Source organism: Brienomyrus brachyistius, chromosome 23 (assembly GCF_023856365.1).
Source record: "Brienomyrus brachyistius isolate T26 chromosome 23, BBRACH_0.4, whole genome shotgun sequence".
NCBI classification, from domain to species: Eukaryota; Metazoa; Chordata; class Actinopteri; order Osteoglossiformes; family Mormyridae; genus Brienomyrus; species Brienomyrus brachyistius.
This window is the reverse complement of record NC_064555.1, coordinates 16,824,264-16,841,906: the sequence shown is the minus strand read 5'-3', so window position 1 is coordinate 16,841,906 and position 17,643 is coordinate 16,824,264. Positions and strand designations below refer to the sequence as shown.

Here is a 17,643-nt window from a genome sequence, read left to right as displayed (position 1 = left end):
ATGGTCATGAGTGGGAGGAAGGTTGCCTCTCTGGCTTTGAGACCTCCATACTACCCACATTCTTCTGACTGGTTCCCCTTCTCTCAACCCCCACATTCTTCACATTCATTTAATTCTCCCCTGCCTCTCCTCCATGCCTCCCTGCTCCATTCTCCTCATCCTTCCCTCCTTCCTCCATCTCCCAGGAGCTGCAGGCCCAGCTGGCCCAGCGCTCGGACCAGTACCACCGACTTCTGGACCGTGGCGAGTCCATGCTGCTGTCGAGGGGTGGCGAGGACGCCCCGGGGACCACCCAGACCCAGCAGAACCTGGCCCTGCTGCAGAACAAGTGGGCCGCCCTGAATGGCAAGATGGATGACCGGCGGGTGAGCCGCCCTTACAGGCACCCCTGTGCCCCCTCTCAGCTATCATTTTCCCATTTTTACCTCTCTCTGTCTCTTTCCCCTGCTGTTGACATGTGCCCCCCCCCCCCCCAACCTCAAACGAAACTATCAAAATGTGTAAACTGACTCGAAACAAGATGATCACTAATGTGACGCATTCTTGCACCTGCATTATTTCGCGCAGCTCCAGTGCTTTCCTCCGAAGCAGCAGGAGCTCAGTGCCCTGTGATGACCAGCTGCTCTCTGCCTGTTTGTTTAGCTGCCGTTCCGCAGCCTGATTTCTGTAATTTGCAGTCATGTATTTTTCCTATTTACACAAGTGGACATTAAGTGTTGTATTCCGCTAATCGGTTTGAGCGCGCCTGCGTGCAAGTACAGCTCCCGTGGCCCTGCAGCACCTGCTGTTCTGAAAGCAATGTACTAATAATTAGCATATCAATGCTGCCCCTAGATTAAGCTGGAAGAGGCGGTCTCCCTGGCGACGAGCTTCCAGACCTCCCTGCAAGACACCATCAACTGGCTGACGCAAGCGGAGCAGACGGTGAACATGGCGCAGCCCCCAAGCCTTATCCTGGAGACGGTGCTGTCTCAGATTGAGGAGCACAAGGTGAGCTAGCAGAGGGGAGGAAGGTGGGGGGGGGGGGTACTTGGGCTGACCTCGGGCTCAGATAAGAATTTCGAAAGCAAGTGCAATTTGGGGAAATGAATTCATGTGCTCATTCACATTAAAAGCCAACCGCAGTTTGTTACAGCCATTGATTAAGTGCTTTAACTACCCCCCCCCCAGGTGTTTGTAAACGAGGTGAACACGCACCGGGAGCAGGTTCTGGCGCTGGAGAAGGCTGGCTCCCAGCTCCGCTTCGCCAGCCTCAAACAGGACGTGGTGCTGATCAAGAACCTGCTGCTGAGCGTGCAGGCGCGCTGGGACAAGGTGGTGCAGCGCTCCCTGGACCGTGGCCGCCACCTGGATGAGGCCCGCAAGAGGGCCAAGCAGGTATGGTGCCCGGGCTAGCCCTGAGGGCGTCCCCTGGGGGCGTCCCCGGTTCCGCAGTCTGCTTTCTGTATCTCAGAGGTCATTTCCTGGAATCTGTGTCTGTCTGTGTGTCTGTGTCTGTCTGTCTGTGAGTGTGTTAAGGGCCCCAAAAAGGTTTGTCCTAGCTAACTCACTATAATCTTTCCTTCCCCTCTCCACCTTTCCCTCTTTCTGCTGCCAGTTCCATGAAGCGTGGAAGAAGCTGATCGACTGGCTGGAGGAGGCGGAGAGCCGGCTGGACTCAGAGCTGGAGATCTCCAATGAGCCTGACAAGATCAAGGTGCAGCTGAGCAAGCACAAGGTACGCATAGCTGCCACTAGAGGGGGCAGTGCAGCCCTCTCACCAGCATGGGTTCACTGGCTCAAGTAGTGTTTCAGATGAACCAATCAGATGCCATTTTGATGCAGTCAGAAGGACCCTGTCTTGATTTGTGGTGTCGCTGGCTTTGCGTTTAACCCTTCATGTCTTTGACTGAAGTCCGCTAATCCAAAGCCACTCTATTGTCCTGTGGTTTGTTCCCACACATTACCGGAACTTTCAGGATGATTTAGTTCAGTGAAGACAGATCAGCACAAGGAGAAGCCTTAGAATGACAGTATGATGTCAGAGAAGGCTGGGCGTCAAGAATTTAGGAGTGTGTCAGAGTAAGATATGACCCCCCCCACCTGAAACGTCCCACAGGAGTTCCAGAAGGCTCTGGGATCCAAACAGCCTGTGTACGACACCACGGTGCGGTCGGGCCGGGCCATGAGAGACAGGACCACCCTGCCAGCTGATGGACAGAAGCTGGAACACCTGCTGGGGGAGGTGCGCGACAAGTGGGACACTGTGTGCGGGAAGAGTGTGGAGAGGTAAGGCGGCCATGCAGGGTGATGTCATGGGGGGAGGGAAGGGGTAAGGGGCCCACATTTAGGTGGTAATACAGTGACTAAGGGTAGGGGGGCACATGCGTCTTCCCTAGGCGTGACTCCAGCTCACTCACCTCCTCCCTGCCCCCCACAGACAGCACAAGCTGGAGGAGGCGCTGCTCTTCTCTGGTCAGTTTGCTGAGGCTCTGCAGGCACTGGTAGACTGGCTATACCGCGTCGAGCCCCAGCTCAGCGAGGACCAGCCCGTCCACGGCGACCTAGACCTGGTAACCAACCTGATGGACTCCCACAAGGTACGGCGGGGACAGGGGACTCGGGGGCAGGCGCTGACACACCCGTGGTGACGATACCCGCGTTGACGCGTCCGCTTCCTCCGCCCCCGCAGGCCTTCCAGAAGGAGCTGGGCAAGCGGACCAGCAGCGTTCAGGCGCTTAAGCGCTCGGCGCGCGAGCTGATGGAGGCGGGCCGCGACGACACGGCCTGGGTTCGGGTGCAGCTGCAGGAGCTGAGCACGCGCTGGGATACGGTGTGTGCGCTGTCCGTCAGCAAGCAGACCCGCCTGCAGGAGGCGCTCAAGCAGGTGAGTGCCACCGATGCTGGGTTTGGAGTCGGTATCGTTATGCTGTTCGTTGCTTGGTGCCTTCAGGCTTAAACTTGGCTTCAGTAGAGAAAGGAGCTCTGTGACTCCCTGCTTTGCGTAGGAGAGTAACGGGGAGCCACATGTCCCAGAATCATTCATCCTAAGGAAGATGCCCAGGCACCCAGGACTTCACTGATGAATGGAAGCAGAGAATCTGCTGCCTCTCCATCCAATTAGGGAGTTCAGTTCAGTGTCCCACTTAGCAATCAGTAACCCGCAACCCCTGACCGACCCCCTCCCTAGGCGGAGGAGTTCCGAAATGCAGTGCAGCTGCTCCTGGAGTGGCTGTCGGAGGCGGAGCAGACACTGCGTTTCCGTGGCGTCCTGCCCGAGGAGGCGGAGACCCTGCGTGCGCTGCTGCAGTCGCACCGCGACTTTATGCAGGCTGTGGAAGAGAAGCGGGCAGACATCACGCGGACTGCCAGCATGGGGGAAAGCATCCTCACAGGCTGCCACCCTGACTCCATCACCACCATCAAACACTGGATCACCATCATCCGTGCGCGCTTCGAGGAGGTGAGGATGGGGGGGGGAGATGGAGGAGAGGTAGAGGGAGGAGCTAACGATTAGGTTAATATGAATAGGTTTAGCAGAACAGAGAACAATCTTACACTGACTCTACATCCGTAACATCCAGGAGAGTAGTGGTTCTCAATCTGGAACAGGATCTCCCTCTAGTGGCATATGGAGGTATCTCCTTTTATGTTGGTCATAATGGTGGTACTCAGTCAGGTTGGTATATGGGGTAAAAAGTTTGAGATCCACTGCAGTAGAGTATTGCACATGTTGAATTCAGCATACGGACATTCAAAGGAAGCGCTGTTTATGAGCTGGGTGTTTGTACAGGTGCTGACGTGGGCCAAACAGCACGAGCAGCGGCTGGCAGCGGCCCTGACCGAGCTGGTGAACAACGCCACGCTTCTGGAGGACCTGCTGTCCTGGCTGCAGTGGGCGGAGACCACCATCTTACAGCGGGACACCGAAGCCCTCCCTCAGGACATCACTCAGCTGAAAACACTGATCACGGAGCATCAGGTGGGAAGGGGTTCTCGGCACACACGCCAGTCTGGTTGCCTAGTCTGTCACGCGTCACACATGTTTCTGTTTGGCCACGGGACAGCTGTTCATGGAGGAGATGACGAGGAAGCAGCCCGACGTCGACCGCGTCACCAAGACCTACAAGAGGAAGCCCGCAGAACCGGCCAGCGGCATCGCAGAGCGACGCGGAGCCCGTGAGTGCACGCACTGCCACCCCCTCCCTCTCTGCACTATGGACCAGGCCCATAACCATGGATAAATTGTGGGGGTATCTGGTCACCATCCGGCCAGACTCATCATTTTGCTACCTGACTTTGTGAATGTTTGGTAATAAAAATGATTTCTGGAGGTATTTTACATGTGGCCACATGCCTGCTACTGGCAAACTGTCCTAAAATGAGAATGGCCAGCAGTGAGATGTGTCCCTCCTCCCTACAGGCAAACAGCAGCAACAGCCGCAGCAACAGCAACAGCAGGCAGCGGTGCAGGTCACCGGGGGCAACCCGCGTCTCACCCAGCTCTGCTCCCGCTGGCAGCAGGTGTGGCTGCTCGCGCTCGACCGCCAGCGTAAGCTCAATGACGCCCTCGACAGGTTGGAAGAGGTACTGCAACCGGCTTCTAATCCTCTCTGTTCTCTTCCCTTTCCCCATGTTTTCTTTCCCATGTATGCTCTACAGTACCCTACCAGTATTTATCACTTCCCGGAAGCCGAGAGTATGTGTATGTAGGAGATGAGGTGACATTGTTAGAACGTTCTAGGTCAGGGGTAGGAAATCTTATCCTCAAAGGGCCAGTGTGTATGCAGGATTTTGCGATAACCTTTAGGGCACCTAGGGATGAGGACTGTACAGCCAGTCAGTCCCCTAATTAGTAATCTAATTATGGAGCTACAGTGAAAGCTGGCACACGCAGCGGCCCATTCTGGGTAAGATTGCCCACTACTGCTCAAGGGCATGGCAGTTTGACCATTTGCAGAACTTCTCTGACGCATGCATCCCCCATCCCCTGCCCATCCAATTTCCCTCCACCTCCATGACCTCTGACCCCTGACCCTCAGCTGAAGGAGTTCGCCAACTTTGACTTTGACGTGTGGAGGAAGAAGTACATGAGGTGGATGAACCACAAAAAGTCTCGCGTCATGGACTTCTTCCGACGCATCGACAAGGACCAGGACGGCAAAATCACACGGCAGGAGTTCATCGACGGCATCCTGGCCTCCAGTGCGTCCCTGGTTACACCCACGGCATTCACAGAGACATTAAATATTTATTATTTCCTGAAAAACAATCTGCTCTGAATATCCTCTCCGCACTGCCACATGTCCTGCAGAGTTTCCCACCAGCAAGCTGGAGATGACAGCCGTGGCAGACATCTTCGACCGCGATGGAGATGGTTACATCGACTACTACGAGTTTGTAGCGGCACTGCACCCGAACAAGGATGCCTATCGACCAACCACCGACGCCGACAAGATTGAGGATGAGGTGAGGGCGGGATCAGGGCACGCAGCAGACACGTATATCGTCGTCCATTGTCCATCCAGTTACGACTATTATTATTTATGATGGTGATGATGATAATTTGTTACTGTTGTTACTTCGATCATTTTATAATTTTATTTTTTTATTCTACCTATTTATATTGCTTCATGTTCTCCATGAATAAAATCATCTACTTCTGGTTCATATCCTGCACCATCGCAGTGCTCCATACTGTCTGCCAATCTCACGCACTTCTCCTTCTCCAGGTCACCAGGCAGGTGGCTCAGTGCAAATGCGCCAAGAGGTTCCAGGTGGAGCAGATTGGAGAGAACAAATACAGAGTGAGTCCCTCAGCAGTTATATGACCAGCCTCAACTCCAGTTAAAGGAAGAATGTTTTTGAATGTTTAAAGGAAGACTGATTTGTTACTGTTTATTTGTAAAATTCATTTTAGAGTCGTTATCTGTCATTACATTCCTGAGGATGCATTGTAATGTAAAATATAAATAATTGCCCTGTGTTTCATGTAAGTGACTGTATTTTTGAAGTTGAGTGATAGGGGACACTGACATCCACTGACCATGTGCCCCGACCACCCACCCCCAGCCTGCTGGCCATTAATCCCCCACCACCCTCCTCACTAACTGCATCACCAGGCATGCGGAGGCTAAGGCAGCACCGTGGACATTGTTAGCATATGCTAGACCTAGTTAGCAGATATGAGTACATGATGGACACCGTTAGTACATGTTAGACCTGGTTAGCATACACAGCCCACTCAGACAGCACATGAAGGACACCGTTAGCACGTTAGACCTGATTAGCATACACAGCAAGCCCAGTTAGCACATATGAATACACGATGGACACTGTTAGCACATGTTAGACCTAGCTACCATGCACAGCAGGCCCTGTTAGCATATATGAGCACACGAAGGACACCGTTAGCACATGTTAGAACATGAAAGAAAGAAATTTACAAATGAGAGGAAGCCATTTGGCCCATCAAGTTCATTTGGGGAGAACTTAACTAATAGCTCAGAGTTGTTAAAATCTTGTCTAGCTCTGATTTAAAGGAACTCAGAGTTTTAGCTTGCGCTACACTAGCAGGAAGACTATTCTATACTCTAACTACACGCTGTGTAAAGAAGTGCTTCCTCAAATTAATTTTAAAATGTTCTCCCGCTAATTTCCACTTATGGCCATGAGTTCTAGTATTTAAACTAATACTGAAATAGCCATTTGACTGAACAGCATCCCGACCTGTTAGAATCTTATACACCTGGATCATGTCCCCCCTTAGTCTCCTTTGTTCGAAGCTAAACAAATTCAGCTTAGCTAACCACTCCTCATAAGACATTCCTCTAAGTCAAGGAATCATTCTTGTCGCCCTACGGTGCACCCTTTCCAAGGCAGCAATATCCTTCTTAAGGTATGGTGACCAAACCTGCACACAATATTCTAGGTGGGGTCTTACCAAGGAATTATATAATCATAACATCACCTCCCTTGACTTAAACTTGGACTAGGTTAGCATGCACAGCAGACCCCGTTACCATAAATGCGCACACGAAGGACACCGTTAGCACATTAGACCTGGTTAGCATACATTGCAGGCCCCTTTAGCATATATGAGCACCCAACAATCACTGTTAGCACACAGTAGACCCAGTTAGTTTGTGCAGCTGGTCCCATTAGCACATAAGAATACAGGCCCTCAGCATGACCCCTGACCTTTGCGATTCTGCAGTAGGATTACATGCAGGGATGACTGCATTCTTAATTGCGAACACTGCGCCGCATTCCCACAATGCCGTTCCTGCTTGTGTGTACGTCTGCTTCCCATCCGCAAGCTAATGATTTCAATTTTGTCATTGTTACGGTAACTGCAGCCGTTGGCCAGCATAACTGTCACTGTGTGTCACTTGCATAAATGTCCATCAGTTAATGACATCCTGTTTTTTTTAATTTAATTTAATGTCAAGCTAACTGCACCGGAATATGCGCTCCACACTGTCCTGTCCATCCTGTCCATGTTCTGTTAGTCTGTTCCTCTGCACTTGTTCTTGCACCATGTCATCTGTCATCACTGACCTAACCAGAACCAGCTATCTTGCAAAGAGGCGCCGCTGATGTCATCACGATGCCATGGCAACAGGAAGTCAGCAGGAGTCAGTGGGGGAGGAGGGCGGATGTAGAAGGGAAAGTTATGTTTTAGAAATGGGGTCAGAGGTCTGTCAGTGAGCACAGTGTTTCCAGCACTAGTCAGGGAATAAAAAACGTTTGTGTCTAAATACTATTTCACTCTCTTTTTCTTTCTCTCACTTTCACACCTCCTCTGTGTCTGCCGGATTTATTGTAGTTCTTCCTTGGGAACCAGGTAAAGTTTGCGTGTGTCTTTGTGTTTGTGTGTGTGTGTGTATGTTTGTGTGGCAGAACCCCAGAAATCTGCTCCTGCCAATGAAGGGTTAAATGTAGGAGGTTTAATAAAAGATTCATTTTTTATCATCAGTCCATGTTGCCATGGTGATGCGGAATTTCCTGTTTGACAGGAAATGGAATTGGTGCTCATGTCCAGGCTCTGTTGTGGCAAATAGCAGAGGGACTATGCTCTCATGTACAAGAGAGAAACCCTAACATGGGGGGAGCCTGTTTCACAGGGTGTGTTACAGGTGACTGAGGAATGAATCCCCAGGTGGACAGTTTGAACTAATCAATGGGCACAGAGATCTGTGGCTGTGTCAGCAGCTATAAGGGGTGATTTAGCTTCTGTGAAATCTGCTGGGATCACAGCCATTTTCCTGCCGATGGGACCAATGGACCCCATAAGGCCCAGAGAGCAGAGCCTTGGTTGTGATACCACTCCTGTTTGACAGCACAGGAACCAGGGGGTTTGATTTACCAGAGCTGATTATTATTGCATGTGTATTTCTGCATGATTAATTGTGATAGGTTTCAGGTTATTTCCTCTTTTCTGAGTAGCCTTGTTAGATTACTGACCTTGTCAGCTGGGCTAGTCTTTCCCAGGTATCGTGTTTCTTGGGTTAATCTTTCCTGGTTATCATGTTAGGTTGGCTAATCTTTCTCGGGTGCTAGGTTAGCTGGGCTAATCTTTCTCGGGTGCTGGGTTAGCTGGGCTAATCTTTCCTGAGTGCTGGGTTAGCTGGGCTAATCTTTCCCGGGTATCGGGTTAGCTGGGCTAATCTGGGCTAAGCTTTTTCAGGTATCAGGTTAGCTGGAATATGCAGCCCAGGATATTGTGCATGGTCCTCACTGTTCCTCCCTGCCCGTCTCTACGCCAGTTTGGAGACTCCCAGCAGCTGCGGCTGGTCCGCATCCTCCGCAGCACCGTCATGGTCAGGGTCGGCGGAGGCTGGATGGCTCTCGATGAGTTTTTGGTGAAGAACGACCCGTGCAGAGGTGAGTACACACACACCCAGTGCTGCAGGTTTCACAGGGAAAAAACCTCCGGACAGGAGACTGAATCGACACACATTAGGCACCTAATTTACTTTTCTGCCAGCTCTGTTTATACCAAAAAAAACCTGACAGATGGAGAAGAATAAAATGTAGTATGTACAGCATGTGTGAAGAGCTGCAATACAGGGCTCACGCTCTTTCACCCCCTCTTTATTGTAGTGCCCCTGTTGATTAGGAGGTGTTACTGCAGGATTCTCCACCTGTCTGTCTCTTTTTCATTTGTCTCTTGATTAATGTCTCCTTTCTCCCTTGGTTCTCTCTCTCTCTCTGATTTTTAATCAGGTATGTCTCTCTCTTTGTGTAACCCCATCCCCCTATGTTGTTATATGCTTTGTTCTTTTATTTAATCTTTTTTTTTTTTTTTTTTTTTTTTTTTTACTTACGTTTCTCCCTCTTTTGTTCAGCCTCTCTATCAGGCATGGTGTCCCCCTCCGCCCCACCCTCCGGTCATCCTCTCCGACTCGTAGTGCATGGTGCATGGTCCTCAGATCTTTCTCTCCCTCTCCCACCCCCTCCCTCCCTGCCTCTCTCTCTCTCCCTCTCTTTAGTGCATCATCCAGGGATTAAAATCTTCCGCTCCGAGTCCAGCAGCTCCATATCATCCCATATAGGTCGGGTCTCTCTCTCTCACCCCCCCCGCCCCCACCCCTGCTCACCATCTTCCGGTTCGCTCTGCTTTCCTGCCCTCTGTGTCTTCCCTGCCAAGCCCATGTCCTCTGCAGTCCGCCAGCCTGCTCTCGCGAGCTTGGGAAAACGCAGGGTATAGCTCATCTTGCTCAGAGAGGCCCAAGCTCAGCCGGGACACCTCTCTGGTGCCCCCCCCCTCCCTGCCCTGCTCTGTCCCCCGTTTATGGGTCTTCTGTGTGTCCCGCGTGTGCTGGTGAGCGTGTTCCAGGCCAAGCGCGCCTGTGATTTTTTGTCATGTTGTCTTTGTTGTGGCTCTCAGTGACGGTCACTCCCGGCTACTTCTGCTGCAGAGGTACCTACACTCTCCTGCTGTCACTGTGACTCATGCCTATCCTCAGTGTCCCCTTCAAAGCCATCTGCTCACAGCTGTCTGCGTGGGTGTCAACGTGGGGGTGTGCGTGTGCGTGTGCGTGTGTGTGTGTGTGTGCTTCTGTTTGTGCTCGTGTGTATATGCTTGTGTGTGTGTGCACTCATATGTGTGCGTTCTTTATGTGTGTGTGTGTGCGCACAACCTCATGCTTCCCATCTTGCTGGCCGCCCTGCGTCTCATGTGGCCCTCAGGGGCTGGGCGTGGCCAGCCAGGGTTCCTTGTGATGCCTTGCGGGGGCGGGGGCTGGGTGCGGCCGTCTCTCTGGAAGACGATTACAGGCTGTGACCATTTGATTACTGGTCTGCTGTTGCTATGGGTGATGTGGGGATGGGTGTGTGTCCCAGCTAAGTAGGCAACTGCTGAGCCCCGCCCACAGCTGCGCATATTGTGGCCCCGCCCCCCCATCTCTGACACATTGTGGCCCCGCCCTCCTGTCTCTGGCTGGCTTCACTGGGCTGTGTAATGATGTGCTGGGGCTGCCGCCGTATCTGTCTGCCGATGCTTGCGTCGACACCCCTGGGCCGCAGACCGCCACGAACCCCCCCTCCGTCCCCGCTGTGTGCCGCACTCGAAGCCCGATGAGGGGGGGCACGCTGCCTGTGCACAAGCAGCCCCTGAGGAGGACAGTGATGATGATGATGATGATGATGATGATGATGCTTGCTGGATGTCTGTGTGATGTGGGCCGACCCCACCATCGGCTTTTCAGACCCGCTGTGTCTCTGTGCCCCCCTGGCGCTCCCACACACACTGACACTCTCCCACCCGCCTGCTGACTTGCTCACCCCTTCTCTCCCGCACTGACTCCCAGCAGACTCACACCCAGCCCTGACTCCCGACTGCTCTGCATATACTGACTCTGCCCTGCCACCTGACACTCTAACTCCCTGCAGATGCCTGACTCTGTGTCTCTCACCCCTCCCCCCCCCACAGCTCGTGGGCGCACCAACCTGGAGCTGAGGGAGAAGTTTATCCTGCCAGAGGGAGCGTCGCAGGGCCTGGCGGCCTTCCGCTCCAGAGGACGACGCTCCAAGCCCTCGTCCCGCACGGCTTCGCCCACGCGCTCCTCCTCCTCCGCCTCCCACAGTGCACACAGCTGCGCCTCGTTGCCCTCTGCCCCGGCCACGCCCACTGCCTCCTCGCGGGTGAGTGTCCTTTCAGCTGTTGGGGCTGCAGAAATGCGCCGGCTCTGCTGTGCTGCAGAAATGCGGCAACTTCTCCGTGTGCTGTGTTAGTGTGGGTGACAGTGTGCCGGGAAGTGGTCATGGAGAGGGAGTGGTGCTGAGATCTCAGCGGCCTTGTCAGGACACGCACTCTCACGGATGGATTCATACAAACACATGCACACATCACACATGGGGCACTGATGCATGCCACCAATCCCTTGCTTGCATGTTGATGTGGTGATGCGTATGGTGTCTGTCACTTACTGGGTTTCCTATCAGTGCAGCATTCAGTGTGTCTCTGCATGTGCCAGTTTCAGTGGGATTATCGGCAAACTGCAAAGGCCCGAACAATCAAAACTTCATGTGACATTAGCTAGCTGCTAATGTCTGACAGGGGCTTGAGCTAGCTGCTAATATCTGACAGAAGAGTGAGCTAGCTGCTAATGTCTGACAGGGGCTTGAGCTAGCTGCTAATATCTGACAGAAGAGTGAGCTAGCTGCTAATGTCTGACAGGGGCTTGAGCTAGCTGCTAATATCTGACAGAAGAGTGAGCTAGCTGCTAATGTCTGACAGGGGCTTGAGCTAGCTGCTAATATCTGACAGAAGAGTGAGCTAGCTGCTAATGTCTGACAGGGGCTTGAGCTAGCTGCTAATGTCTGACAGAAGAGTGAGCTAGCTGACAAAGTGTGACAGGGGAGTGAGCTCGCCGATAATGTGTGACAGGGGAGTGAGCTCGCGGACAATGTGTGACAGGGGAGTGAGCTCGCCGATAATGTGTGACAGGGGAGTGAGCTCGCCGATAATGTGTGACAGGGGAGTGAGCTCGCCGACAATGTGTGACAGGGGAGTGAGCTCGCCGACAATGTGTGACAGGGGAGTGAGCTCGCCGATAATGTGTGACGGGAGTGAGCTAGCCGATAATGTGTGACAGGGGAGTGAGCTAGCCGATAATGTGTGAAAGGGGAGTGAGCTAGCCGATAATGTGTGACAGGGGAGTGAGCTCGCCGATAATGTGTGACAGGGGAGTGAGCTAGCTGCTAATGTTTGACAGGAGAGTGTGCTCGCCGATAATGTGTGACAGGAGAGTGAGCTCGCCGATAATGTGTGACAGGGGAGTGAGCTCGCCGATAATGTGTGACAGGGGAGTGAGCTCGCCGATAATGTGTGACAGGGGAGTGAGCTCGCCGATAAAGTGTGACAGGGGAGTGAGCTAGCTGCTAATGTCTGACAGAAGAGTGTGCTCGCCGATAATGTGTGACTGGGGAGTGAGCTAGCTGATAATGTGTGACAGGGGAGTGAGCTCGCCGATAATGTGTGACAGGGGAGTGAGCTAGCTGCTAATGTCTGACAGAAGAGTGTGCTCGCCGATAATGTGTGACTGGGGAGTGAGCTAGCTGATAATGTGTGATGAGAGTGAGCTAAATGCTAATGTGTGACGGGGATTGAGCTAACTGCTAAAATGTGACAGGAGTTAGCTAACTGCTAAATGTGTGACAGAGGAGTGAGGTAGCTGCTAATGTGTGACAGGAGAGTGAGCTAGCTGCTAAATGTGTGACAAGAGAGTGAGCTAGCTGCTAATGTGAAATGGGGAATGTGATAGCTGCTAATGTGTGACAGGAATGAGATAGCTGCTAAATATTTGACAGGAGTGAGAGAGCTGCTAATGATTAAAGTAACAGAAACAAAATGGTATTAACACCGCACGCTACAGACAGCTTTCCCTCTAATAATAATTCCAGATATTTTATAACTAGGATGCACTGACTATGAAACATTTTAAATATTAAATCAAAGATCAAATGTGCTTCATGTTCTAATTCTAGAGGACAGTGGCACATGGTAAACAGGATGGTGTCATAAGTGGGAATAGGAAGTCATAGGCACATTCTCCCTCAGGGAGCAGATATGGTTCTTACTGCTGCATGAAATATTGCAGGTATATATTGCAGGTAGTCTGGAGACTGATTGTCCATTTACCAGAGCATTTGCAGTGTTGCTGTTCCTGTCTGTCGGTCTGTCTGTCTGTGACCATCTTTGTGATTAGTTTTTCCTGTAAATTGGTGTGAAGCTCATCCTCCAGTTCCTGCATGATAAGAATCACATTGTCCTTTAACAGTGGATTTGTGTTTTTTTTTGTCTGTGTTCTGCTGCTCCCCTCCCCGCCTCTTGCTCTGCTTCCTACACTGTGTGGGATGTCTTCTCCCATAACTCTTTGCCTCCCGCACCGGCCCACTCACCCTTCCTCCCATACGCTCCTCTCTCCCAATTATATCTTCATACTCCCCCTCACCTTTGCCTCATACCTTATTTGGCACCTCCTCTGACTTCACCCTCAACTATAAAACTGATTGGCTGTGTATCTCCCCCCAATCTGTGGGCCCTCCCTGGCTCCTCCTCCATCCTCCTGGCTCCTCCCCTTTAATGATCCTCCCCCGCCTCCTTCCCGCTGGCCTCCCACAGGCCACCCACGCTCACTCCCGTAGCTCTGCCAGGCCCTGGCAGGCTTTCAGTAAAACTCCAGCGCAGTGCCAGTCCTGCCCAGAGCACAGCCCAACCCCCAAGCCGGAGGTAACACATTGATGCACATGCATGCACTGTCAGACACACACTCGGCTCATTTCAGCCTCTGATGCACCGTCACAGCCAGAGAAAAACTGTGTCACATTCATCCTGAGTTACACCCAGATATTGATTGCAGTAGCACACTTTGGTACAGAGATACTGACTGACACAAGGAAGACCCATTTGGTATTGACTTGCACACACTGACAACTCAGTTCATGTAATTTTCACAGCAATCACTCATTTAGTTTTCTTGGAACTAGTAGTGATGTTTTTTTGACTGACGTCTTCATGTGAAGATTATAAAAAATATCACTTAAGATTCATTTGCAGCACACTAGCAACTGTGATGAGGTGAACGGGAGAGAATGGGCATGGTGTTGCTGTGGGTGATAACGCAGTTGGGGAGATTTAGCAGAAGCTAACACACAACGATGATTCGCATGGAGCCGATCGCGGGTGCTGCCAGAATCTGAGTCTCACTGACACAGAATATATTTGGGGAACTTTCAGTCCCTGTGCAGCGCTGTGATCTGTGGTTCCCTCTTCTTTCCTGCAGGGGGCGTCGAATTCTAAGCTGAAGAGGCCGACTTTCCACTCCAGTCGAGGTTCCCTGAGTGGGGAGAACGGGGGACAGGCTGGGACCAGTGCCACTAAGCCGGCCCGCACCGGTGAGTCCGGACCCCCCCGAACAGCTCCGGAGTGACTATAGTCACATTCTGATTGGTGTTTTCGTGCCAGTCGTTATGCTAATGTTTGTATCACCTGAATGTAAACATCAGGACACTTTACCGGCACTAACTTCATGTAAAATCAGCTACCGCCCGCAGCCAGCTTGCCGTGGGCTACTGTCCTTCTCGGACACTTTGTCTCCAAGTTGTTATGTGATTGTGGCTTTACCTTTCTCGTCTCTCTCTCAGACACGAAGCGGACAACATCGTCAGCGAGTGGGCCGGCGAGCCGGGCGGGCAGCCGCGCGAGCAGCCGGCGTGGGAGCGACGCGTCGGATGCGTCGGAGCTGCTGGAGACGCGCTCTGCCTGTTCGGACACCTCGGACACGCCGCGGCGGCCCGGAACCAAGCCCTCCAAGATACCCACCATGTCCAAGAAGACACCCACTGGCAAGAAATGAGAAAAAAAAATAATGAAAAAAATAAACCTCCACACCAGCAGGGGGCACTGACAGCAAGCGGCACGTGCTGCAAAAATGGCTGTAGTGGTGAGGCATGTGTCTGATGCAGTTACACACCCGCACGCACGCACACATGTAAAGTGCACACTGGTATCCACACCTCTGAGGAGAGCCCAAGCGTGCTATAGAATGTGCAGAAATTCCCAGAAAAAGAGCCCGGCTTGGCTTCTCTGCCGCAGACTCTGTCCTTCCTTTCATTTTTCTAGCCTGCACTGGTCTCCAGCAAACAACCACTGCTGCCCCCAGACCTCACCTGAAGCAGTGCTGACTATCAGTGATCGGCATGATGCTGCCTAATTTGTTGTTTTTAGTTTTTAACCTCACCTGAAGTTAGGCGGCCCTTGGCCCACACACCTGTTGAGCTGCAGGGGGCGTGTTCTGGGATGGGAGAGGCTGGACTGCTGGCTGAATTGAGTTTGGACCATGTGGACCCAGTCTCCAAGTTTGGGCCGGCTTTCCTCGGGGACCGGCACGCTCTCACCAGCAGGGGGCAGGACACTGATGGACGAATGCAGACCTTCCCTGCTGGGATTTTTGTCGTTACAGGAATGAGCAGCTAAGTAGCGACTGCCTCTGAAGCACACGCAGCCCCTGCACACACTGAGCAGCAGTGGTGAAATGCCTTCTTGGCTCCATTCTGCCCCCTGCAGGCTGCACGCCCTCTCTGGCCTCTATTTGTGTGTATGTGTGCCTGCGTGTGGCTGTATTGTAATGCTGATTGTGTTGGCTGGGGTATCTCAATTTGGGAGAGAACAGACACAATGCAAGTCCTCATGATTGCCTTTTAACTGGCAGTCTGTGGGTCACGATTTATTTTTTTTTTCCAAATCGGTGGGAGTCGATGGAGATGTGCTTGTCTCTCACCACTGTAAGGGCACCACCTGCAGGAAGAGGAACATGGACCAGGCAGGTGGCTCCTCATATGCAGGTGTCAGGTGTGACATTGCCGGACACTGCTCTGACTGCCTGGGCTGCCTTTGCTGTAACACCTGATCCACGACAAATGCAGAGAACGCCCAGTGACCTGAAGTCCTCGCATGAAGCTCATGAGCCTTTCAGGCGAGAGTTTGGCGAGTGTGCACTGACTGTCTGTAGCGCTGTACATCCTCATAACCCCGCAGGGCGTCTGTCCACGTGAACGTCTTTGTGTTTTAATTCTGCTCAAGCATCATGTGTTTAAGGAAATACAAGGTTATTTTGTCACCGTATGCAAAACTAAAAATTGTGAATTTTTTTCCTTGGTTAATTTAAAATCCTATTATCTTTTGTTAAATTTTCTAGTTTAATGGAATTGTATTTATTTTACAGTTTGGTATCATATCACCTTCTGAAGATTAATCAGTGTTAAGATTTTTTTTTTTAATGAGTCTTCGCTTCTCTTAAACCTTTCTTATGTGAGAGATTACTGACCAGGAAAACTGACTGATTCAATTGACTGCCCTCAGGTCATGTCAGGAAGGGGCTTTACTTATGAAGTAGATACAAATGCTACACAATTGGCTGATTGCTGGTGGGCGGGGTTAACATGTTTAACTCCACCCCCTCAGTCGCCAGCTCTCCCTCCCTCATTTTCCTCTCATTGGAGCTTTCAGTCGTCACCCTCGTGAGCAGGAGTCGGCGTGCTCCTGTTTCTCTATGCGAATTCGACAGAATATCAATTTCTGATGAAATCAAGTGAAAGCCTGGAGTGATTTTTATTTATTTATGATGTGGAGGGGGGTGTGAGTTGTACCCCACCTTGACGCTGTTTTTTGCTCAGTTTGTTACAGAGGAAATGGAAGGGATGGTGTAAGCAAACCATGTAAAGGAATAAGTTAAGATTATAAACATTTTTCTTGTTCTCTTTTTGTATTAAAATATTGCTTGCAGTACAATAATGTCGGCACTCAAATCTTTTCCATGTGGTGTTATCTGGCTGGTATAGGATAGTGCTTGACTGTCTGTCTGTGTGTCTGTCTGCCAGTGTGTTTTCAACACTGCAGGCTACACAGGAAATGGTGCTTTAATGAGTAGCAGGGCAATTAGCAGACATAATAAGAACACACCCAAGGTAATTTTGTTTCTTTGTTTATCTGTGTGTGTGTGTGTGTGTGTGTGTGTGCACATGCATACATTACATTTGGGGAGAAAAAAACAAAACTAATAATGCCAAAAGTCTTCTGGTAACTTCTGGTTAAGGTTAGGGCTGGGTAGGGGTTAAGGTTGTAATTGTTGGGATTAGGATTTTGCACTTGAATGGACAGTCCCCACAAAGATATGAGTACAGGCCTGCGTGTGTGCGTGTGTGCGTGTGTGTGTGTGTGTGTGTGTGTGTGTTGTGGTCATTGTGGAGCGGATGGGGTTTGGCCAGGATTCTGTTTGTTGTCCACACTCTGCAGCTGTCTGTGTACGTTTGTGCACAAATATTTGAGATGTTTGTTCTCCTGGGTTCTGCCATAGCTGGTGGCGACTGGCTCACTTCCTGTCCAGCATGGACATCCAGGGCACAGCATGATCCGCGGAGGAATGTGGGTCTTCCCCGAAGGCCCCTCCCCGGGCCGTGCTGCAGGCAACCAGACACAGAACAGAGCAAACAGGTCTCACCGTTTCTGCTGTTTTGGAGGAAACCCCACTCTGTGCTTGGGCGTTCCTCTCCAAGGGCAACTGGCAAAACCACTTCTCCCCTGTTCCTGCATCCCAGGGGGCAGAAAGCAAGTGAAACATTTTCTAAAAGCAAACCACTCGGTCACACAGTGCTGCC

At 51.5% G+C, this 17,643-nt stretch overlaps 1 protein-coding gene across 1 annotated transcript in view; it reads left to right on the top strand.

The window, feature by feature from the left end:
- macf1a (microtubule actin crosslinking factor 1a) overlaps positions 1-16,780 on the top strand; it is a 145,494-nt gene extending 128,714 nt beyond the window's left edge. The window contains 19 exon segments of the mRNA XM_048993682.1: positions 186-365; positions 835-990; positions 1,171-1,377; positions 1,598-1,717; positions 2,099-2,268; positions 2,420-2,579; positions 2,672-2,866; positions 3,170-3,442; positions 3,773-3,961; positions 4,047-4,158; positions 4,403-4,566; positions 5,022-5,184; positions 5,294-5,448; positions 5,712-5,786; positions 8,748-8,865; positions 10,916-11,127; positions 13,610-13,717; positions 14,271-14,382; positions 14,632-16,780. Coding sequence (XP_048849639.1) covers positions 186-365; positions 835-990; positions 1,171-1,377; positions 1,598-1,717; positions 2,099-2,268; positions 2,420-2,579; positions 2,672-2,866; positions 3,170-3,442; positions 3,773-3,961; positions 4,047-4,158; positions 4,403-4,566; positions 5,022-5,184; positions 5,294-5,448; positions 5,712-5,786; positions 8,748-8,865; positions 10,916-11,127; positions 13,610-13,717; positions 14,271-14,382; positions 14,632-14,843 — 3,081 coding nt within the window. The 3' untranslated portion in view covers positions 14,844-16,780.
- Positions 16,781-17,643: the final 863 nt, after the last annotated feature.